The sequence below is a fragment of the Podarcis erhardii genome (genome assembly GCF_964252035.2).
Source record: "Podarcis erhardii genome assembly, chromosome: 12".
NCBI classification, from domain to species: domain Eukaryota; kingdom Metazoa; phylum Chordata; class Lepidosauria; order Squamata; family Lacertidae; genus Podarcis; species Podarcis erhardii.
The window spans coordinates 15,252,863-15,276,883 of NC_138513.1; the positions used below are offsets into that span (position 1 = coordinate 15,252,863).

The 24,021-nt window shown below is 42.4% G+C and overlaps 1 protein-coding gene across 4 annotated transcripts in view; it reads left to right on the plus strand.

The window, feature by feature from the left end:
• The window catches only part of PARD3 (par-3 family cell polarity regulator), a 550,835-nt gene that overhangs the window by 211,568 nt on the left and 315,246 nt on the right, over positions 1–24,021 (plus strand). For all 4 annotated transcript variants that reach the window (XM_081834189.1, XM_081834186.1, XM_081834187.1 and 1 more), the window contains 2 exons: positions 7,082–7,260; positions 23,783–23,914. In XM_081834189.1, coding sequence (XP_081690315.1) covers positions 7,082–7,260; positions 23,783–23,914 — 311 coding nt within the window. The remainder of the gene's footprint in view (positions 1–7,081; positions 7,261–23,782; positions 23,915–24,021) is intronic.

Genomic DNA, 24,021 nt, shown 5'->3' on the forward strand with positions numbered 1-24,021 from the left:
TTTACTGTCTTTCTGTATTACGATTCACAAGATGGCTTGCAAGCTTTAAAATAAATAAAATATCAAAGTAATATTCAGTAATTCATTTTAATATGATAGTGCACAATAAAATTAATTCTCAAAATACCAGAAAATAATAATTAAAAATTCACTCTTAGCAATTACAGTAAATAATTACTAAACAATGATTAATAAAAATAACAGCAAGTCACAATGCATAAAATACCACAATACGTACAGAACCATGTAAAAGAATCAAATTGAGCAACAAAGGCACACAACTTATATTATTATTCTTTTTAAATCCCTGAACTCCTCTTTTCCCTTCTCATTTCTTAGCTGTTTCTGCTGTTCTTAAAATTGTGACCTGGCTGTTGCTTACCTGGACTTAACTGAGAGTGGGTGAGGTGAGGCTACTTGCCCTTCTTTGCAAGATGATGAGGTGGTGGTAGATGTTAAACTTTCCAAGAGGAGATGTCATTCCCAGTGTTTAACACCTATGAATACAAAGGAACAGTAAATGTATAAAGTTGTCCTATACTGAGTCAGAATTGGTCCATTTATTCCTGCATTGCCTATTCTGATTAGCAATGTTTTTCCAAAGTGTTTCTTAATCTAGTTTCTTTACCCCCACCCCCAGACTCACACTCATACTCTTTTCAGTTTAGAAATACAGGCATTCTCTGATTTTAAATTTCCTGTAGTAGAATATTCCCCTGCATCTGTACAGTCCTGTCCCCTAATGTCAGCTTCATTTGAATACACAAATTGAAAAATCAATAGGCTGGACAGGGATATCTGTAGCATCCAGAAGCTTTATAAACTATAATGTTAACTATTGGGTTTCAGACTTGCACTGTTAAATCTATTGTTTTCCCAGGTGAGTTACAGTAACTACTTCACTAGGCTAAGAGATGTCTGTATTTCTTTCATATGCAGCTCTCTTGTTTAATCCGCTGTGTAGATACTTTTCCTATTAAAAGATTTAAAAGAAGGTTTGTAGACTAAATGCTGCACAGGTATATATTCCAAAAAGGTAAAAACCTCACCTCTTTTTTTGTGGTCTCCTAAAATTAAAATGTGTGCTGTTTGTGAAGTATTTATATTCATCTGCATCTGGTAAATAGGCTTATTCATGTTATGGAGACCAGCAAACTAAAACATCTGGGTAATTCTATGACAAAGTTAAGAACAGCATTAAATTCTTTTAAGTAGTTGAGTCCTGGTAAATGTCTCTTTCTCCCTCCTGCTCTCTCACACATACACATGTGTACAGCAATGTATCAAAAGGCAAATACTGCAAACCAAAAATGTCTGATGTAGGAATATCGTTCCATTGAAACACTAACTTCCAGTGATTTGAATGTGAGAGAACTTAGTTGCCAAACCAAGCTGGAGTGTTGGGAGGAAGGCTCCTGCATACTTCAGCTGGATTCATGGGTGTTGTAGGAATGAGGAGGCTCTAGACCACCAGAATTTGTCATATTCCAGCTCCCATCAGCCCCAGCCAGCATGGCCAGTGACTCAGGGGTTATGAGAGTTGCAGGCCAGCAACACCTGGAGTGCCACAGGTTTCCCAATCCTGCCTAGAGGGTGGCCAAATTTGTGTCTATAGTTTATGTGTTCTGACATCAAACCAAACACCGCCATTAGCAATAGTTGCATTTGTATAGTTAGGACTATACTGAGAAGTATGAATGTATAAAACCCCAAATGTTATGCACTGTAGAATGGCCAGCATCAACATCAACAGTGTTCTCAGCGATTTATATATACCTGTTTTGTTTAACACCCTGGTCGGACGCTGCAGGTTCTTCATGCTTTTCCTTTGCATAGTTGGTGTCTGTGCTTGGTTACCTAGGAAACTGCTGTTGCATGGAATTTGATTTGCTTGGTTGTCAGAGTTATATGGCTGAAATTTGAAATGGGGAGTGGTGGGCAGAGAAGACAAACCAGCTAAATGCCTGCAAATTCAGCTCTTGAATATTTGGCAGCTGAGGCAAAGCAAGAAAAGCTTATAAAGAGGTGGTTGGGATCTATATGTTGTGGCTTAGCCAAGCCAAAAACATTGTTGAATTTGGACATTTAGGATTAAATTCTGTTGCTCACCTTAAAAGCATTTCTTCTATTTCTACTAAAAAATAAATACCACTCAGTGAAGTTAGTTCTCTTTCATTGAGAGTCTACCAAATTAAATGGCATCCTTATGGAAGTGTTTGCCCATCCATCTATTTCTTTATTTGTAAAGCATTCTGCCTCATGCTTCAACTTAAACAAACAAACAAACAAACAAACAAACAGATCTTGGAGACGTTTCTCTGAACATCTCCTAACTGTGGTATCTATAGGTAATTGCCAGGATTAAGAATTAGGTAAACGGCTCATGCACTTTGCTGTCTCCATTGCATCCTCACTATTCCATATGGCAGAGTTTTTCTGGGTTCCTCCCTACTGAGATCATACCGTCTCACCTGTTATATGCATTCTGATAGCAACTTGAGACCTATTTGTCCTGACAGGTGTGTGGCCCTCAATGATATATCATTTGTACTCAGATTTGTATAATATAAATGTGATTTCTTTCTGCAGTTCTTTGTTGTGCTTTTACTTTGTTTTAATGCTGTATCATTGTTGCTAATCTCCCTTGGCTCTGATAAGGGCATGATATAAGGGCAGAATATAAGAAGTATAAGATAATTACAATGAAGTGTAGGAATGGGGAAGGAAGTGTTAGTAGTAGTTCAGCTGAGGTCAAACGGGATTTATTTTCCAAGATAGAATTCAGTTCAACCCACCACAAGTACTGGAAGGTAGATGCATGTTCATGCAAAAGCACACTCCTTATTACTACCATTCAACTTGCTACTGTGAAATTATTTCTTGTCACTATCTCCACTTTGTTATCTTGCAAATCCTATTATCCTTTGAGGTTTTAACCACAGGTAATAGCTTACTTAATCAGAAACCTGCTCTTCTGTTCAGGCACACAAAATTTCCTTCTCATATTTCATTTATCTAACTACTGTTGAGTTGATAGCAATAAATATATTTTCGAAGCTACCGTATTTTTCGCTCTATAAGATGCACTTTTCCCCTCCTTAAAAGTAAGGGGAAATGTGTGTGTGTGTCTTATGGAGTGAATGCAGGCTGCGCGGCTAAGCGAGAAGCCAGAACAGGAAGAGGGAGCGCTGCACAGCGCTCTGTCTCACTATTCTAGCTTCGGGGTTAGCTGCGCAAAGCCTCCCCAGGGCAGTGGGGTGCCTTCATCCCGCTGCCCTCCAGAGGCTTTGTGGGCTGTCCCAGAAGCCTCCGGAGGGCATGGGGATGAAGGCACCCCGCTGCCCTGGGGAGGCTTCGCACGAAGCTAGAACAGCTAGAGGGAGCGCTGCACAGCACTCCCTCTAGCTATTCTGGCTTTTGAATGGCCCCGCGAAGCCTCCGCAGGGCACGGGGATAAAGGCTCCCCGTGCCCTACGGAGGCTTCGCGCAAAGCTAGACCAGCTATCCCAGCGGCTATCCCAGAAGTCAGATCCCTCTTGCTGTTCTGGCTTCTGGGATTCAGAATTTTTTTTTCTTGTTTCCTCCCCCCCCCCCAACCTAGGTGTGTCCTATCGTCTGGTGCTTCCTATAGAGCAAAAAATACGGTACTTAAGTTTCTGCACATCTTTATGATATTTCTCTCCTCTGCATCTTTGACTTCGTAAAAAATTATTGTGCAGTGTGTTGTTAGATTTCCTATTTCTAGCGCTTATTTAAAATGCACCTTAGCTCCAGAAGCAAATCAATATTTACAGTACATTAGTGCCACAGAGAATTTGAAGCCTTGTGATTAGAGTTCATTGCTGATTTATCCACTCTTCAAAGCAACATTAGACATCAAACACTATCTGCCATCATCCAGGAATTTGTGACACCGCACTGGGCCTACACATGCTTTCGTCTGGTGTTTTAATTATTTAAGCTCTTTTCCCTTTGATTTTTCTAACAGGGATATAATTCTGAAATCTCTAAATTAAGTAAACTAGGACATTATACCTAACAAACTTATATTAGGAAAAAATGTTCACAGTTCCATTCTTATTTGTATGTTGTCCCAGGTGGGTAGGGGGACTTGTATGTGGTTGGGAGAGGGAGGCGAGCTTAATGACTACAAAGCAAAACAATGCTGATGATTAATTAGAGGCTGGATGAGATGAATATGTCAGATCAGTTTCGGTGGAGTATTTTGTGTGTTTTGTACATATATCTCTGATTCTGGCCTTAAGCAAATACTAATGGTAATACTCCCCCCCTTTTTTTTTAATTTGAAATGCATTTTGGATATGTTTAAGCAATTAGGCATCCTGATTGACTTTTGTTGGTAAAGTATGGATATTAGCACTAATCATTGACATTTGAATATAGATTCATCCTGTGGAAAGACTTCATGCTGGCAGTAGACTGAAGTTTCATGTCATGTCTTCTCATTAGCCCTGCATGTAAATCTTTTGGGAGGGGGAAGGGGCACATGAAAAGAAGCATAGAAGTAGTATTTAGGCATCTCATTATACTGACTTCTGGGTTGAGGAATTTATGATGAGATTTTGGAAATTGCAAGCTAATCAGTGAATGTATTATTACTGGCTTCATTATTTTTGATTTCTTCTGTTACATATTAAAATTTGGGAATCCCTTTTCATACAACTACACACAAACAGAGAGAGAGACAGAGAGAGAGAGAGAGAGAGAGAGAGAGAGAGAGCTTGGAGGATGCAAACTTGGATTGGCTTTGAACTGTGGATCTCTCTACAAACACCTAATTAAAGCATATGTGCTGTCTTAGACTTTTGACTATCCAGGAAAGAGATCTGGCAATGGTGGATCGCTCAAAGGATATGTCAGCTTGGTGAGCAGCAGCAGTGAAATGGGCCTATTCTGTGTCTGGGATTATTAGAGAAAATATTGGAAGTAAAATGGCTTGTATGGTATAACTTGTGTTATTGTGCTCAGTTTTGGCCATCCCTTCTGAAAATAAGATGATAGAGCTAGAAAATGAGTGGTCAACCACACATCAGCCACAATTATCAGGAAGTGTTATCTTATTATCTTATCTTAGTGTTTGGGGCTTCCAATTATCTTAGTGTTTGGGGCTTCCTAGTAAGTGTTTGTTTGTTTGTGTGTGTGTGTGTGTATGTATGAACGAGATTGGTCAAAATTCTCTAGTGAGAAAAATATATATAAATAAGATTGGTCAAAATTCTAGTCTCTCAGTGAAACTGATTGAGAGTAATCTCAGCACAGACAAAAGCAGGCATTTTTCATGCTGCATATAAGTATCTTACTATATTTGCTGCCAAAAGCTGTGGTGGTGGGTTTTGTTTTTTTAACATGCTAGCCTCAGCCTATTCCCCCAATTCCATCAGCTGGGTTTGAGAACATAGACTTAAGGTCTGAATTTGGCCCTGGCAATTTGTAAGACTGCTTAATATGCTTGAAAGCCTCACTGAAGCACATAAACTGTGTACTATTATTATGTAAGAAATAATAGATTCTTCTTGATATATGTTTCTAATTATTTTTGCTTTGTTTTTATATTACATTTTGCCTCATTAGTGGCGAACATATCTCTTCCAGTGTGTTTTTTTTTGTTGAGTGTATTGGAATGTAATAAAAATGTGTGGTATTTAAACAGGGAAAATAGATAGCCTAATGAAAATAAAATGCATTTTTCATTTTTACTTATTTTTCCTGTTTCCCGAATACCATGCTTGAGAACTTGCTGCTTTGGGGTTCTCTTGGGTGCTGCTTGATGCCAAAGAGGTTTAAAGGCAGGAAATCATGCTGCTAAACAAATATTCAACATAGCAATATCCTTAAACTATATAAACCTTTATGTTTGGAACCATGGTGCTCTTTTGGTTCTGTGCCAACCACAACAAGTCTTTCAATCTTGATCAAGATATCTAAATGCATAAAAAGGAGCAATGTATAAAAGGAGCGTGAAGAATAGGCTGGTCAACTGTTGCTCCTGTATAGGAAAAGCCTCCTCCTCCATCAAATATATGTGTCAGCAATCTGTGCAGTGTCAAAACTAGTTAACAAGCCAGAACATAAAACCAGAGTATAATCTGGGTTAGTTTAAACTAAATTTTAATGAAACAGGGATTAACAATGTGCGGTTCTCTCAATATTGCTAGACTTCTATTATCCTTCATAACTGGGTAAGCTGGCTGAGGCTGATCGGAGTTGAAGTCCAACAATCCCTCTAAGGGGCACAGGTTACCCATCTCTAGGTCAGAACAAACCACAGTTCACCAAGTTCATATGCAGTGTGGAGCTGTGATTTGCTCTGAAGTGAAAACAGATGCTTTCCTGTTGAAAGAGGAGGGAGAACATGTGAGCTGTACTGCAATTAATTTTCAGTCACCTAAATGCAGCTTATGCGATCATATGAAAGAGGCCACTGTCTGTTAGTATGCAAATGTTCATGGTGATACCCTTCATCTACAAACAAGAAATTTAATATTTCTAGCATCTACGGCTTGTTTTATATGTTCAGTTTGGGCAGTGTTGCAATAGGTTCATGGGGGAGAAGGGACGCAATATCTTCTCCTTCCCTATATTGATAGCCTCTGGTAGGAAGCAGGTCCTCTGTGTGCTAGCAAAATAGCATGGAAGTCTGGACTGTGTGATGTTTGTTTTGTTTTGAAGGGAGAGAAAGGATTACTCAGGATCTTCACAGTATTCCAGATAAATTACGCTATTAATCATTACTTACAAGGAAAGGAAATATTTATGGTATCTTCACTAGAAGGGCTGTTGAGACTTGATAATGATTGGTATGGGAAAGAAACAGAATTTCATGTTGCTGCTTCAAAGAAAGCTAGATAGGCATCCATCATGGATGCTTAATACAAGTTGTCCTTCTGTTATGTCAGTTGATTGTGGCAGATAATTCATTGGAGTCGATACCATTATGCTGGTTTTGGATATACTCAGCAATTTAGTTTCACAGTGAGTGTGTTTATAATTTCCACACTTAATGCAGAAAGATTAAGGACGTCAGCTACATATGATTTTTGTGTCCTTTTTATCTCTTCAGATATGCCTCTTCATGTACGCCGCAGTAGTGATCCTGCGTTAGTTGGTCTCTCAACATCAGTCAGTGAGAACAATTTTACTGCAGAAGAGCCTTCACGGAAAAACCCCACCAGATGGTCCACAACAGCAGGCTTCCTCAAGCAAAATACAACTGGTGGCCCAAGGAGTCATGAAAGAAAGGTACTATATTTTCCCCCATCACAAACATTTGAAGAAGACACTACTCAATGGCTCAGCATTATTGCTTTATTTGGAAACCCAAACTTCAAGAAGCATTAAAAACAACTAAAACTTTGATGCCAAATTTAAAATTCATTTTAAAGTTGTTTAAATTTTAAATTGGCTTTAAGAACTATAAAAATACACATAGACGTGACTGTTCATGATGTTCTGTCAACCAAGTTGACTGTGGTGTTGCACAAATAACATTACTACAGACAGGCATTTTTACACATTATAATTTTTTTTACTTCCTACATACATCCTTGAAGTATGCACATGCACAGGCCCTTCCATTAGAAGGAAATGACAAAATATTCTAACCCAGTTTACTCATCTCATTAAACCATAGTTTAAAACAAAACTGGGTTTAATGTGAACAAGCCGCATGCTTGGTGTACACTGCTAAAAGTCCCCACTGCACTTCTCCCCCAGTTGTCACACTGAATGAGACTGGTAAAATGAATGAAGCTGGTAAAATGTGGACTGGATGAAATATTTGTTAGGCAGATTTGTAGCTGGTTGACAGAGCAAACCCAAAGAGTGCTCACTAGCTATTTCTAATCACCTGGGGGGGGGGGGAAATGCCGAGTGGGGTGACACAGGGTTCTGTCCTAGGCCCGTCGTTGTTCTACATCTTTATAAACTACTTGGATGAAGGTATTTAGAGGATGTTCATGAAATTTGCAGGTGATACCAAACTGGCACTGTAGTGTAAACCACTGAGCCTTGGGCTTGCCAATCGGAAGGTCGGTGGTTCAAATCCCTGCGAAGGAGTGAGCCCCCGTTGTTCGGTCCCAGCTCCTGCCAACCTAGCAGTTTGAAAGCATGTCAAAGTGCAAGTAGATAAACAGGTACCTATCTGGCAGGAAGGTAAATGGCATTTCCGTGCACTGCTCTGGTTTCACCAGAAGCGGCTTAGTCATGCTGGCCACATGACCCGGAAAAACTGTCTGAGGATAAACGTTGGCTCCCTCAGCCAGTAAAGCAAAATGAGCACCGCAGCTCCAGCGTCGTTCGTGATTGGACTTAACTGTCAGGGGCCCTTTACCTTTACCTTTACCAAACTGAGAGGGTTAGCCAATTCCACTGAAGACAGAATTGGGATTCACTATGATCTTAACAAATTGGAGAACTGGGTCCAAACTAGCAACATGAATTTCAGTAGGGACAAATGTAAGGTTCTACACTTAGGCAGGAAGAACCAGCAACAGAAATATAAGATTGGGGGGGGGGGACATGGACACCTGGCTAGCCATGAGTACATGTGAAAAGGATCTAGGGGTCTTAGTAGACTACAAGCTTAACATGAGTCAAAAGTGTGATGCAACATCAAAACAAGTGAATGCTATTGTAAGCTGCATCAACAGAAGCACTTTCCGGATCAAGGGAAGTAAAAGTTCCACTTTATTCTGCCTTGGTCAGAGCATACCTGGAGTACTGTGTACAATTTAAGAACAATTGTGACAAGCTGAAACGTGTGAAGAGAAGGGTGTCCAAGATGATCAAGAGTATGGAAACCAAACTTTATGAGGAACGGTTGAGGGAATATTTAGGTTGGAAAAGAGGATTCTGAGAAGAGATATGATAGCCATCTTCAAGTATCTAAAGGGCTGTCTCCTGCTCCGGAGGCTAGGAACTAAACCAAAGTATTTAAGTTACAAGAAAGGAGATTCCAACTAAACATCAGGAAGATCTTTAAGAACTCCTGCAATCGTCTGGTTGATTACTGTGATAATATGATGCTGGACTGATCCAGTTTTTTCTTCTAAGAATCTGTGAATCCATCTTGCCCAAGATTTTGTTTTCAGTCAGTGAGTAGCTAGATTATTAGGGTTGCAGGATTTGATTGTGTGCTGTTATGGCATATTATTTGAAACTAAAATGATTGCTTTTGCAACAAATTTAGGTTCCCCCCAGTTCTGTTATGCATCCAGTGTAGCCCTTGCTGTTCTGCCATGTTGTTGTAGCACCAAACATTTCCCCATATTTCCTTATAGATCTGTGAGCTTCACAAGCAAAAGTGGCAAAGTACTTCCAGACAGTCTGATTCATAATTTGTGATATTTTCCTCTCCTGCACATATTCTCTGAATTCAATATCTCCACATGAGCAATAATACTGGTAATTAAAGAAAGCAGCAGGAAGCTTGTTTTCTTATATACCTTTATTCTTAAACAGAGGACTTGAAAGGCCTTTCTTTGGTTGTTTTTTAGTTCCTCTGCTCTCCTTATTCTGACCTAATTCTGTCTGTGAGAGTACTTTATTTTATTTTATTTTAAAAAATAGTTTGCTATGTTTCATTTTCAAAGCTTGGTTATAGAAATCAATTCTCCAGGCTAAACACATTATGCATTACTTTTTGAGTAATGTCTGAAACTTTACAAACACTCTGAAAATGCTCTTTTATCAACCCGGAGATTATTTTTTATAATACTTAGGTGTCCTACCTTCTCCATTCAGCCTGCCTTCTAGCAATAAACTGCTTACAGATCTTTGTTTGAGTAAGCAGTATATACAGTTTTGTTCAATAAAAATAAATTATTCACAATTTGATTCACCATTTGGATAACTTTAGGAGACAAAGGAGGGCACATTAAAATAATAAATTGCTCCACTTTCTATTATTGTCTTGTCCTTTTTCTCTTTTCTCCCCCAATTCAACTTTCCCATTAGTTCTTTTTCTCCCCAGTTACAGCTTTCTTATAATGTACTCTTTGTTGGAGTTCCATTCATCTTCCAGTTCCCCAAATCTCAGACAATAAACAAAAGGCTAAAAAGGCAAACATTCTGGAACTCATTTTTGACCCCTCCATTGCTTCTAAACCTGTTGCAGTATGGAAGAACATAGTTGTACTTGCTGAATCAGTATCAGATAAAGTTATATTTGGTTTGCTTCTTTCCACCTCCTCTTTACAGAGCAGTTGATTTGAGAAAGTTGGCATGAGGGCTGAAGGGACCTAGTACCAATTGTTGGAATAGCAGCAGGTGGGGATGACAGCAGCTGGGCTTGTTGATAGGATATTTTTCTGGTTCACAGAGCTGGATATACGTTTCTGATGGTACACTTTTTTGGTTTAGTGGGACAGATTCTTATCTGCTTCGACCACATGAGCCAACTTTTGATGAGTGGCCAGAATGAGCCCACTTGTCAATCATCTGATATCATAATGATGCCATGTGAATGGCAGGTGGGTGGTCTTGCTCACCTGTCACACATGGGGGTTGGGGAGATAGCAAGCAGGATCGAACTCCCTGTGCATCATCTGATGGTTCAGGCTGCTTTCTACAGGCTTTCTGCATTGGAAGAGCAATGGAATTCCCTGCAGGGAACCCCTTTGTGCACCCAAACTAAGAAGGATTAAATCCCTGTCTAAGAGATACTGCTCTTCCAGTGCAGAAAGGCTTTGGGCATGTGAAGTCGCCATTGGGTACCAGCATCTCATCATTATTATTTTACCAAAAAACCACTGTGTGGCACACATACTGTTAAATGGTTCCCTGTATGTTAACATCTGTTGCTAGCATAATCTAACCTGAAAAGCCCAGTGGAAATCCTGCACAAGTAATATGCAAATACAAGGTGTTGTAATAGCCAGAGACTTTGATACGCATTTGGGACATTCACTTACGATGCTCGCTACACAACCACATGCAAGCCTTACTCTCCCAGCCTAACCTACTTCATAGGGTAAAAAGGTTGAAATACAATAACTCAGAAGTTTTCAAGTGTAGTCTGTGAGCTCCATCTAGATCATCCACAGGAAGATTGTTGAATAGTCAAGGATGTCTGTATTTAGTCCTGCACTTGGTTAAATTAGGACCAGATTATTGAACTGACTAACTAGGCTCTTAGCTAGAGTGAATGATTTTGATATCAACACTGAAGATTATTATTTTTTTAAAATTATTTTGCTTCACCACATAGAAAGGCAACTCTAGGGGCATTAAAATATGAGTTGCTGATATGCTTTGTAGAACAAAAAAAAGTAGTCTGCGAAGTTCCTCAGCAACTTTAAAGTGCTCCATGTGGTGTGCAAAGGAGAGAAGATTGAGAACTGCTCATGTAATCCAATGGATGTCACCCCTGCACTATTTTGATCAAAGGGGGGATGATAAATCTCACAGGTAATAAATAAATAGGCTATTCTCCAGATACTAGCTAGTATTATCATTTTGGATGCCAGGCAATTACTGTTAGCTTTGGAATGCCATTTATTTAGTTAAACCTTCTGCAAGTAGATGCTTTCCAGATGTTTTGGACATGATGGGTGTTGTAGTCCAAAACATCTGGAGGGCATCTTTAGTTAACTGATCATGCAGTCCTCATATATTCATTCAAGTCTTATTCCAAAAAGACATGACCATTTTATAGTCAGGTTTTTGCAGGACTTTTTTTCAGCTGGAATTCAGAGGAACTCAGTTCTGGCACCTGTCAGGTGGGTGCCATTACCATTATAAGAGAACAAGGGAGGGGTTTATAATGAGTTCCGGCACTTCTTTTTCTAGAAAAAAAGCACTGGGTTTTTTTTGCTATGTGTGACCAACAGTGTCTCCCTTCTTTAAAAACTATTTGCCTTTCACATTATTTGCATCTTATGTGGTGAGCTTCATAAGTAGAAAATATGCCGTCTTTCTGCCTAACACCTGATACTCATCTATCTACAGTAGTTACTTGTCACCTGCATTTTACTTTCTCTTGATTGTGAATGCAAATGTGGAGGCAATTAGTTCTCACCTTAAATGTATATATTTGAATATATGCATTTTAAATTATGTAACATAGAGTTTCACGCCCTTAAAATTTACCTAGATACACAGTACTGTGAGGATCCATACCTTCCACGAAGCAGTCACATTTTACAGACTCCAGTTAGTAAACTCCAATATTTTTGCTTCTTTAACTGTTGAGTGTGTACTTACTTCTCTTCCATCCCAGCTGAGCTTTGACACACCGCATAACAGAATATTAGATATAGGTCTGCTGGATTAGATCAGAGAGTAGCCTTATTTCATATCTAGGAATACAGACTGACTTAAGGAATGGAAATGATGACAGCAAGTGTGTGTATAGAGAGAGAGCTTTTCATCAATGTGAGGGGGATGGGTTAACCTCTTCTGTCTGCGCATTTTTGTCCTGATGGGCTCCTTTTTATTTATTTATTTTTAATGTTAAACAGGGTCAGGCATTTAACAAGACATCCAAAGGCATACGGATGTGTTTTGTGGGACTTTGACCTCTCAGCAGCAGACCATGCCATATAACAAATCACTTTTTAAATTCCTGTCAGTTTCAAAAAAGTCTGCAGTAGGAATTGAGAGGTGATGGCCAAAGCAAAGGGTGGGGGTCAGAAGGTTCTGGTTCCAGAGGCACAGTTAACTTGGAGGGAGACCAAGATCATTCAGGACCATGGATAGTGCTTCTGCAAAGCAAGCCAAAGTTTTGTCAGCAAGGTCCTAAATCAAGTGACTGTGGTTTATAGCAGGACTACCTGGTCTCAGATTGGTAGCACCACTCCTTGGGTGCTTCTTCCTAAAGGGCTGGTAACTTCTGCCACTGTGGGATCCTTCAGAGTAATGGGGTTTCCAGATATATAGCTCCCTTATCAGGGCTTTCAGGATCCCCCAAGGAGTCTGTGGGTGCGTCACCATAGGCAGTAGAGGTTTTTCACTGGGGTTTAGGGGATATTCTGGTGTCCATGCACCCACATGGGACAGACGTGGGAGTGTGTCCACCTCTTCCTCAGAACTGCAGTTATCAGAGGACTCTATTTCCAAGGGGTCCTGTCATGGGGCCATCAAGAAATGCAAATCCAAAGCTCCATGGAAAATGCAGAAATAGCCACATAGTTCTTTGGATCCAGGCCATAATATATGATTGCACCATGCAGCAGTTTGTCATAGTTATGGAGCTGACAGAAGGAGAAATGACTCTTGTTTTTAATTCTAAACATCACCCAGAACCCAAATCCATTCTGAAAAGCTGCTGAATCTTTTAAAATGTCAATGGACATATAGCCTCTTACCTATGAGAGCTCATGCTGTATACTAGTTAGCCTTTAAGGTGATACAGATACTGTTGTCTTTGTGGCAACTGCCTCTTTTGGATACACTTCTGGAATCAAACCATTAAGATGTTTGCACATAAATTAACTTTTCAGACTAAATTCTAAATCTGCAATTTAATAAGTTTGGAAATATGAAGAGCAAATCAAACCAAATTTTAATTTACTCTGTTGACAGACTTTAATGTTTTTAAGTCCTTGTCAAATGAGAAGGGGAGCTGTACTTTTGCAAGGAGTGAGAAAATGTGTCATAATTGCTTAATTTTTAAGGCAATTAACACAGCTAGCTAATGTTGGGAAATGAAATATATATACAGTAGGTATATATACACACTTCTGTGAAGGAGATTATATATATATATATATATATATATATGCTTTCGTAGATTTTCACGGGTACAGGAATGCAGGTTTTGGTGTCCTCGGGTGTCTTCCCGTGTAAAAGTTGGGGTGTCTAGACCTCGTCGAAACGTCGCCTAGACACCCCAACTTTTACACGGGAAGACACCCGAGGACACCAAAACCTGCATATATATATATATATATATATATATATATATATATACACACACCGTATTTTTTGCTCTATAACACGCACCTGACCATAACACGCACATCGTTTTTAGAGGAGGAAAACAAGGGAAAAAACATTCTGAATGAAACAGTGGATGTATCATTTTTGTGCTTCATGCTGTGGCCACAGACATGTGATCTGATGGTGAATTGGGGTGACCCAATGCAAAAATCCTGAGAATCCCTGTGGATTCATGCTTTGTAACCACGTTTTTGCACCGTTGCAGCCCCAGGCAACAGTGGGTGCGTGATTTTTTGGGGGCAGGCTGTAGCCATGGACATGCTATGTGCTCTGATGGTGAATTTGGGCTGACCCAATGCAAAGATCCTGAGGATCCATGTGGATCCATGTTTTGTAACCATGTTTTTGCACCATTGCAGCCCCAGGCAACAGTGGGTGCGTGATTTTTGGGGGGCAGGCTGTAGCCATGGACATGCTATGTGATCTGATGGTGAATTTGGGGTGACCCAATGCAAAGATCCTGAGGATCCATGTAGATCCATGCTTTTTAACCACATTTTAAGTGGGGAGGGAAGGAAAAACACAGAACGGACAAGGAGCACGAGAGGGGTGTGCAGAGAAGCAGCTGGCTAAGAATGCAGGAGAGGGGTATAACGGGAGGGAGGAAAGGAAGGCAAAAGTTTTCCCTCAACTACCCACCCAAGCCAGCCAGCTCGCGCTCTCTCTCTCTCTCTCTCCCCCTCCTGCATGTTTTCAGCAGCACGGAGCACAGAGACGACACTCTGCTTTCCCCTCTGCTTGCCTGGAGGGGAGGGGCTTTCCCTGCTCTTTGTTCCGTTTGAGCAAACACAGCAAGGAAACAGAGGTGGGTGGGCAGTAAGACCCTGAGGCAGAATGCAGGAAAGCAGCCGCTTCCTCTTTTCAGGTTTCCCTTCTCCGAGACGCGCGATTTGATTTTTGCCTGATTTTTTTTGCCTCCCCTCGCGCCATTTGGCTCCAGGGACTACACATTCGCTCAATAACACGCACAGACATTTCCCCTTCCTTTTTAGGAGAAAAAATCTGCGTGTTATAGAAGGAAAAATACGGTATATAAAATCTTTTGGACTTGATAATCTAATGTCTGCTTTTCATGTGGGGATAATATACTCAAAGCCAAATGTACCAAAACAGACATTAAAATAAAATTAAAAGAGCATGTGTGCGAAAGAGAGAGTTTATTATCTTATTACTTGGTGTGTAGGGATTCATTATTTTTATGTTGTAGCAGCTAATGTTTTGGGGGGCATGGGATGGTAGTGGAATGAAACTAAAATCCTATTTACTGTGTAAGAATGAATTTCAACATTGCTGTTTTTCAAAATGGAAAGAAGTTTTTAGTTCCCAGTGATTTTCCCATTAGGACTTACGCATTTCCCCCATGATTGATAACTGTTTTTTGAGAGCTAGTGTGATATATAACTACTGTCCCTGTCAGCAAGTAAATTGGCCTGCTAGGCATTCATGTACCAAGAACTGGATAGATAGGAAGTACACACACACCCACACCCACACCCACACCCACACCCACACCCACACACACCATAAACTTACACACCTTCCTGTGCCACAGAGTGGCCCTTTTGGGGCAGAATGAATTTCTGCTGTTGTTTCTCTCTTACCACCATTATGCCAATAGAAGAGGCAGATGATGAAGAGGATTAAAATTTCTATTTGGCCCTTTTAGAAAAAGGAGTTGCCCACTGATCTTAAAATGATAGGATTCTTAAAAGTAAGGAATAGAACATGGGTGGGGAACCTTTTGCCTTCCCCATACTGCTGAATTGCAACTCCCATATTCCCACTGGCCATGCTTGCCTGCTGGGTCTGATGGGAGGTGTAGACCAGAAACCTCTGGAGGGCAAAAAGCTCCCCACCCTGAATTAGAACTTGGCCGTTGTTGTTGCATTTATTTGTTGCCTTTTACCAAGAAAATATTCCAAAGTTACTTAGAAATACATAAAATTTAAACAGCATTTTAAAAGAAAGCAAAGTCTAGTGGGCAGAATTCCTGGAGTGCTCATCGAACAGTGTCAGTGTGGTATAGTGGTTAGTGTCAGACCACGATGTGGGAGACCAGGGTTCAAATCTCCACTTGGGCATGAAGGTCACTGTGTGAGCTTGGGCCAGCCACTGCCTCTCAGCCTAACCTACCTAACCCACTTCACTGGATTGTTAGGATTAAAGTGCAGAGGGGCGGAAATGTGTGCAACTGGGAGCTCCTTGGAGAAAAAGGTGGGACAGGAAGTGTCCAAGTGTAGTACTTCACCCAGGCTTATGGTGGCTTGGCCATGTATTGCTAAGCCCTGGTTTGAGCATAATGGGCAAATGCTGCCACAGGGTTTTTAGAAGCATAATGTGATCATAATGAATACTGAGAAAGAAGTTGGAATTGATTCTTCGGTGAGTTTCATCTTGACTGACTAGGATTTGCAGAGCAGATATAATGCAGATGGATTATTTTGAATTATTGTCTACATAAGTAGGCAGTATTTCTTGTGGTATATGGTAGTCTTTCCTCTTTAAAATGCACCTGGGGGAAACAAACAGTTTTGTGTCTCTTCATTTTTTTGGTCTTATTAAACTACCAGCAGGATTAAAGCCCAGCTCGTGCATTGTAATTACACTACATCAATCACCATATGCTGTTTTGTTTGTTTTGCATTATCTTTATTGAGATTTTACTGTGAGATTAATGAGTAGAGAGTGAATTGGGGGGTGGGAGTGGAATTCATCAGAGCTCTTGGGGCCTGAGAAATAACAATGTGAACTGTACTTAAGTTGAGAGTTTTTGGTTTTGCATGTGTACATACAAAGCCAAGCAGCATCTCATTTGTGATGGTTCCTTTGTAAACAAGATAAAATGACTGTGGCATTTTGACTTTTACTTTATTCTCCAGGTATGGTTCAGATTCTCTACTGCCGACTGTCGAAGCAGAATATTGGTTGCTTAGTGGAAGAGCCATTTATCACGACTGACCTTAATAATTGCCTTTTCTGTAAAACTTTTTGGCTTTAGTCAGTTTATCATTCAAAAGTATCAGGGAAACACATTTAACCTGGGATGGTGAGCTTTTTATGAGTGTAAGGGCATTGGAGTTAAAATACAGCACTGGCTTATGAAAGGGTCTGCTATCTTCTCACAGCATTGCTATCTAATCCTCTACTCTTTATGCGTAAGAGATTAGTTTTACTCATAGAGCTGCAGAGGCAGGCGGTTTTGAAAGGGTTTTGATAATCAGGATGGGTAACAAGTGGTCATTTTTTCCCAATGTCTTTCTCAGAATGCAAATTTTCTGGTCCTACTTTTCATCGAAGAATCTGAGATAAATGCTTTCTCCCCCTCTTGACTCCCTAATTATTAGAAATAAATTATTATTTTAAAAATACTCTTCCTGTTTCATCCTCCCTTAACCATTTTGTATTGGAGCAATCTTTACGGTGGCGTACATAAAAGACTAATAGATCCTTGATATTGTGCCATTGGAGCTGGCCCCTCTCTTATGTATGTCGTGGGGACATCACCTGTCCTGTCTGCTTTAGTTTACAAGGTCATGGCTCTAAAATCATCTGGAAATAGGCAGAGTGTTAAATTGCACTGTAGAATGATAAAATAAACTGAATCTACCCAGAGGGGAATAGAGACTGCCAAGCAATGGTGTCCGTCTTATTTAATATATACAAACACTTGTAACAAGTCACTCGCTGACTGACACAATTAGTCTCTATGTCCCCATTATAGAGGAAGCCTTGAAACATGTGCCTGACATGCTGAGTAAAGAGAATTTCTCCAAAGTGGCCTTTGTCTCAAAGGTCATGATGAAAATTGCTGGGGTGGGAGTTGTTGTTGTTTAATTGCATATTGGTCCTTCAACTATTCTCACCTGTATGTTAGGGGAAACCTGCTGATAGCATGATGAAAAGAGTCTGTCTGTCTGTCTGTCTGTCTGTCTGACTGTCTGTCTCTCTTTGCTGGGAAGAGTGTGGGAACGGTAGACAGTCTCTTCCGCTGTATGTACTATTGTACTGTACTTTTGCTTTTACTTCTGTCTGTTTCCCTCTTGGAGAGAGAGAGAGAGAGAAAACACCATGATTCCTTTGTCTGTACATAGTGTGTAAATAATTACGTAGATTAGCTCTACGATGTCTCATGCTTCTTGCTGTGTTATGCTAGAAGATTAGTGTGCATATATCATTTGATATATGTCTCTGAAGCACACTGGAGAAGAGGGGAAATGCCTTTTCCAGAGCTGCGCATACCAGAGGACACTCAGAGTTTGGGGCTGCAGCGGCACCCCCAGCGCATTCTCCAACAACCAGGACTGCATGATCATCCAAACTCCCAGAGCCACTCACAGCCACTTTGCCTTTCCCAGGTCTTTTGAAATCTTGTGTCACACTGAACTAAGCCAAGTTTTGACTGAGCATGCCATCTGAGCCAGGGCTCATGGTTAAGCTCTGTCTGGGAACCTGCATAGTTGCACCATCCTGGTAAGCCGTTGTTCACAATTTTAGTGGAAATATCCATGCAGCAGCGCAAATAATATGGTTCTGGATAAACAGCTGGTAGAAGAATGTTCCTAATGCCCTTCGAAAATCCAGAACCAAAAATCCTGCCTGGACATCCCTTCCTCCTGTCTGCTTCTCTTGACCTGCGACAAACATATAGCCCAGGAAAACAGCATTTATAACAAATAAAAAACTTGCATGTTCAAACATCAACACTGTTTATAACCTACACATCAAATAATTGTCAGAATGAGATCTGTATGGCAAAGCACTAATCTGTTCTTGTTTTTGTTTTGCCATATATAATATCAACCCTACACAGAGTCCCACCTACTTACCCGCTGTGGGATATGAATAATATGCCAGTAGGAAAAATCATTTGGAACACAGAGAAGCTCTAGTTAGCATGTCCACACTGTCTCATCACACAAACAGAAGAAGAACACTTGCAGAAAGTTCTTGTTGGAGATGGAAAAGTCCATGCATGAGAGCCCATGAGCAAGGGACAGAATGCAATATTCACAGCTCATTGGTGGTCCCCAGGTTCCAGATTCATTTTTTTGTCTGCCCTAGCTCCTGCTAGCCAACTATAATTTGTCCCCCCCCCCACTTTTCAAAAGTTAGAGGCTGTACAAGGTCTTGTGCTGAGATTACAAATTATTTGGTAAGACCTAGTTCTCACTGGGTGGTCAACTTGTGGCAGGGCTGTACTATTTTAGGCTACATGTTGCTGCTTCATATGCAGAGAACTCATTAGAAATCTTCCCACATCTTTATGTGGTACAGCTCAGTGGGAATTAGACCTTAGCTCTTACACAGAAAGGTCTAACCTTCTACAAAAATAGGTTGTAGTCCATAGTTAGATGTAGAACTGAAATACATATGTGTGCTTTGAGATTCCCAATATTCTGAGATACCGTAAATTTCGCTCCATAACACGCAGATTTTTCCTCCTAGAAAGTAAGGGGAAATGTCTGTGCGTGTTATGGAGCGAATGCCTACAGATGGCGGGGGAATCTGCTGCAGTTGTGAGCAGTCCGTGGCTTGCTTTGAAACAGCAAAGCAGGTGTAAGCGGCTCCTGTCAGCGAGCCGAGCCGGGAGGAGGGAGAGAAGCAGAGCGGGCTTGGCTGCTTTAAAAAAACCCGTCCTCTATGTTCCTCTCTCCTCCCCACAGAGCTGCTAAGTAGCAGCGAAGCTTTTCAGCCAGCCTAGCCGGGAGGAGGGAGAGAAGCAGAGCGGGGTTGGCTGCTTTTAAAAAAAACCGTACTCTCTGTCCCTGCCTGCAGTTTTTTGCTGTCCGATTTTGGATTAGCCACTGTAGGGGCTGTGTGTGTGTGTGCTTGAGCTATAGTTCTCCTCCTCCTGCTTCCCCTTCGCTCTCCCTGCGCCCCTGCACTCTCCCTCCGACTTTAGAATTGACACTCTGTGTCTGTGTGTGTGTGAGAGAGGGCTCCTTCTCCTCCTGCTTCCCTTCACTCTCCCTGCGCTGTCCCTCCGACTTTAGAATTGACACTCTGTGTGTGTGTGAGAGAGAGAGAGGGCTCCTTCTCCTCCTCCTGCTTCCCGTCACTCTCCCTGCGCTGTCCCTCCGACTTTAGAATTGACACTCTGTGTGTCTCTGTGTGTGTGAGGGCTCCTTCTCCTTCTCTTGCTTCCCGTTCACTCCCCCAGCGCCCTGCGACTTTAGGGCCAGTTCCCTCTCTGCGTGTGTGTGTGTTTTGACCTCACTGCGCTTGGGGGAGAGTGTTGGTCGCAATTTTTCTTGATTTGTCTCAGAGTGGTTACTATCATGGTTTCCTTGCCGGGGAGGAGGGAGAGACGCAGAGCCTGCTTGTTCTAAAGGAGCAAAGCTGGAGAGGAGCCTCTCCTGCATTATCAGCAGCATCCTTCTCCACACCCCCCACGCGAGCTCCTTGTCCCTTGAGTTCTTTTCCTTCCCTCCCCACTTAAAACGTGGTTACAAAGCACGGATCCACATGGATCCTCAGGATTTTTGCACTAGGTCACCCCAAATTCACCATCAGATCACATAGCATATCCATGGCTACAGCCTGCACCAAAACACACACGCACCCACTGTTTCATGGGGTCGCAATGGCGCAAAAACGTGGTTACAAAGCATGGATCCACATGGATCCTCAGGATTTTTGCATTGGGCTACCCCAAACTCACCGTCAGATCACATGTCTGTGACCACAGCATGAACCACAAAAATCATATATCCACTGTTTCATTTAGAATATTTTTTTCTTGTTTTCCTCCTCTAAAAACTATGTGCGTGTTATGGTCAGGTGCGTGTTATAGAGCGAAAAATACGGTAATTTAAAAGTAGCTGTCTGGAGGTTTATTCTTTGCATAGAATAGGATTATGTAGCCTTGTTGGAGAAGTATGTATAGAAAATGGTAATTGCCAATCAATATAGTAGTGGGAGTTCATTATCCACCCGGTCTTCCTTGCAAGGATGCTCATTTGCTCAGTCAGAGAAGCTGGGGATCTGTCATATGACAAGGTCACATCAATAAATTATGGTTTAAAGTGGTTTCCCCTCACGTCAAGTCATATTTCTTTTTCCCAACTGTGATTTTGCTATGGCTTTGCACCACATCAGATGATTTAAATAGTTGCTGTTGGCTCTTAGCAGTTGCAGATATGTTTTTGACACAAAGAGGAAATGGAACGAGAAGCAATATTCTGCCACACACCTGACCTGCTGCTTTCTGTCAAGGCCTTTGGATGACTATTAAATTCCAGACAGCTCCCTTTCCACCATGGAGGGCCTTTTCCATGACTTGCTACTTTGCCTCTTGTTTCCCCATTGTGCATTTTAATACAACCTTAATCCTGTTTTTATATTTATTGTGCTTCAGTCTGGGGACCAGAACCCCATATGTATCAGAGGGGGCACACATAAATAGGCAGAGTGCTTTGTTTATTGCTTTAAGGTTTGCACCATAGATATATACCGTATTTTGTGCCCTATAATACGCACTTTTCCCCCTCCAAAAATGAAGGGGAAATGTGTGTGCGTCTTATGGGGCGAATGCAGGCTCCTTGGCTTCAGCGATAGCAATGCGAAGCCTCCGAAGCCTGCGCTCCGGAGGCTTCGTGTTGCTTCTGCTGAAGCCAGGAGAGTCTGCTCTTTGAGGCTGGCGGTGGGGGAAAGCAGCGCTTCCCCCATCGCCAGCCCCAGAGGATGGGGGGCAGTGGGAAGGCGCGTGAAGCCTTCCTGCTACTCTCCAACCCGGCTTGGAGGCTGGCGGTGGGGAAAGCAGCGCTTCCCCCATCGCCAGCCCCAGAGGATGGGGGGCAGTGGGAAGGCACACGAAGCCTTCCTGCTACTCTCCAACCCGGCTTGGAGGCTGGCGGTGGGGAAAGCAGCGCTCCCCCCATGGCCAGCCCCAGAGGATGGAGGGCAGTGGGAAGGCGCACGAAGCCTTCCTGCTACTCTCCAACCCGGCTTGGAGGCTGGTGGTGGGGAAAGCAGCGCTCCCCCCATGGCCAGCCCCAGAGGATGGAGGGCAGTGGGAAGGCGCACTAAGCCTTCCTGCTACTCTCCAACCCGGCTTGGAGGCTGGCGGTGGGGGAAAGCAGCACTTCCCCCATCGCCAGCCCCAGAGGATGGGGGGCAGTGGGAAGGCGCGCGAAGCCTTCCTGCTACTCTCCAAACCGGCTTGGAGGCTGGCAGTGGGGAAAGCAGCGCTTCCCCCATGGCCAGCCCCAGAGGATGGGGGGCAGTGGGAAGGTGCGCGAAGCCTTCCTGCTACTCTCCAACCCGGCTTGGAGGCTGGCGGTGGGGAAAGCAGGCTTTTCCCCAAGGAGGGAGAAGGGACGGACTGGCGGAGTCTGTCCCTTCTCCCTCCTGTGGGCTTTTGCGGGAGATGGGGGAATTCCCCCACCTCCCGCAAAAGCAGGCAAAAGCCGGGCGCTCTTTAAAGCAGCTGTGTAGCTTCTGCTGGCTTTTTTAGGAGGTGGGGGAATTCCCCCGCCTCGCAGAAAAGCCGGCAAGAGCCGCGCAGCCTTTAAAGAGCGCGCAGCTCTTGGGGGCTTTTCCCCAAGGACTGGCGGAGTCTGTCCCTTCTCCCTCCTGTGGGCTTTTGCGGGAGATGGGGGAATTCCCCCACCTCCCACAAAAGCAGGCAAAAGCCGGGCGCTCTTTAAAGCAGCTGTGTAGCTTCTGCTGGCTTTTCGTAGAAAAGCCCGTAGGAGCCGCGCAACCTTTAAAGAGCGTGCCGCTCTTGGGGGCTTTTCCCCAAGGAGGGAGAAGGGACTGACTGGCCGTTTCAGTCTCTTCTCCCTCCTGGTCAAAAAGCCCGCAGGAGTCGCGCGCGGCTCCTGTGGGCTTTTGCGGGAGGTGGGGGAATTACGCCACCTCCCGCAAAAGCAGGAAGAAGGTCTTGGAGTAGTGCACAGGCTGCGTGCAGCCTGTCCGCTGCTCCCAGAGCTGCGGGGGGGAAATCATATTTTTTCCCTTGATTTCCCCCCCTGAAAACTAGGTGCGTCCTATGGGCCGGTGCGTCCTATAGGGCGAAAAATACGGTAACTCAACACAAAAGAGATTGTACTAGGATTGCTTTTGTCCCAAGCAGGATTGTTATCCTTCCCCATTTGCTGGACCCTTCTCTCTTCTCTCTGGATTCAACATAAACATGATTTGAGAAAAACTTGTTTCTGCCCTTTCTTTCCCAGAGGAACTGTGTCTGTCCTTTTCTGGTAGCAGAATCCAGGCTTAACCTGTAAGCATAGATACTCTGCCACATGTTTAAGCACTTCAAGATTCCTATTGATTGAAGACTAGTCTGTCAGGGTTTTGTTTTTTTTTAAAAAAAATTTCTATATTCTTTTAAAACTAACCCCACTTTCTATATCTCTGCCTGCCTTAAATCTTAATAGCTACACCTTATTTGAAGCTGTTAGAAGCCCCTGGTGTGTTGTAACACAGGTTCTAACACACACACTCACCTGCAGAGTTTGCTAACACACTCGCCATAGCGTTTGCACCACTGCTATAACTTTTTAAAGAGAAGGTCCATTTTGCACATGAGTTTTCCGGAACTGCTGTAGGGAAAACATAGCAGCCTGTGAGTGTGCAAATGCATATTGCATTTTAACAGCCCCTAGGACACACTGGCTATAAAAGTGCCACACGTAGACTTGCAGTGCTAGTGTTCTATAGAGACCTAAACTTGGAAATGATACATTCTGTTTCATTTCCAGTCTGTCTCTGGTGTGTCATTCTTTTGAAAACCTGCTGCATGGTTAGTGCCCTTAGACAGTGTTATTGTGTTTTGCTTTTAAATTGTATCACCTTCTTCCCTGTTTTTGTTTTGAAACAGAAAGATGAAAATTACAGAAGCCTCCCACGAGACACCAGTAGCTGGTCTACCCAGTTTCAGAGGGACAATGCTCGCTCTTCACTAAGTGCCACCCACCCTATGGTAGATAAATGGCTGGAGAGACAAGAACAGGTAACATGCGTGTCTTTAGATAATCAAACCTTTATTTATGCATGCACACACAACGCCGTGTGCCCTTACTTATATTTTAAATGGTGGTGGTGTTAGTGTGGGCATCC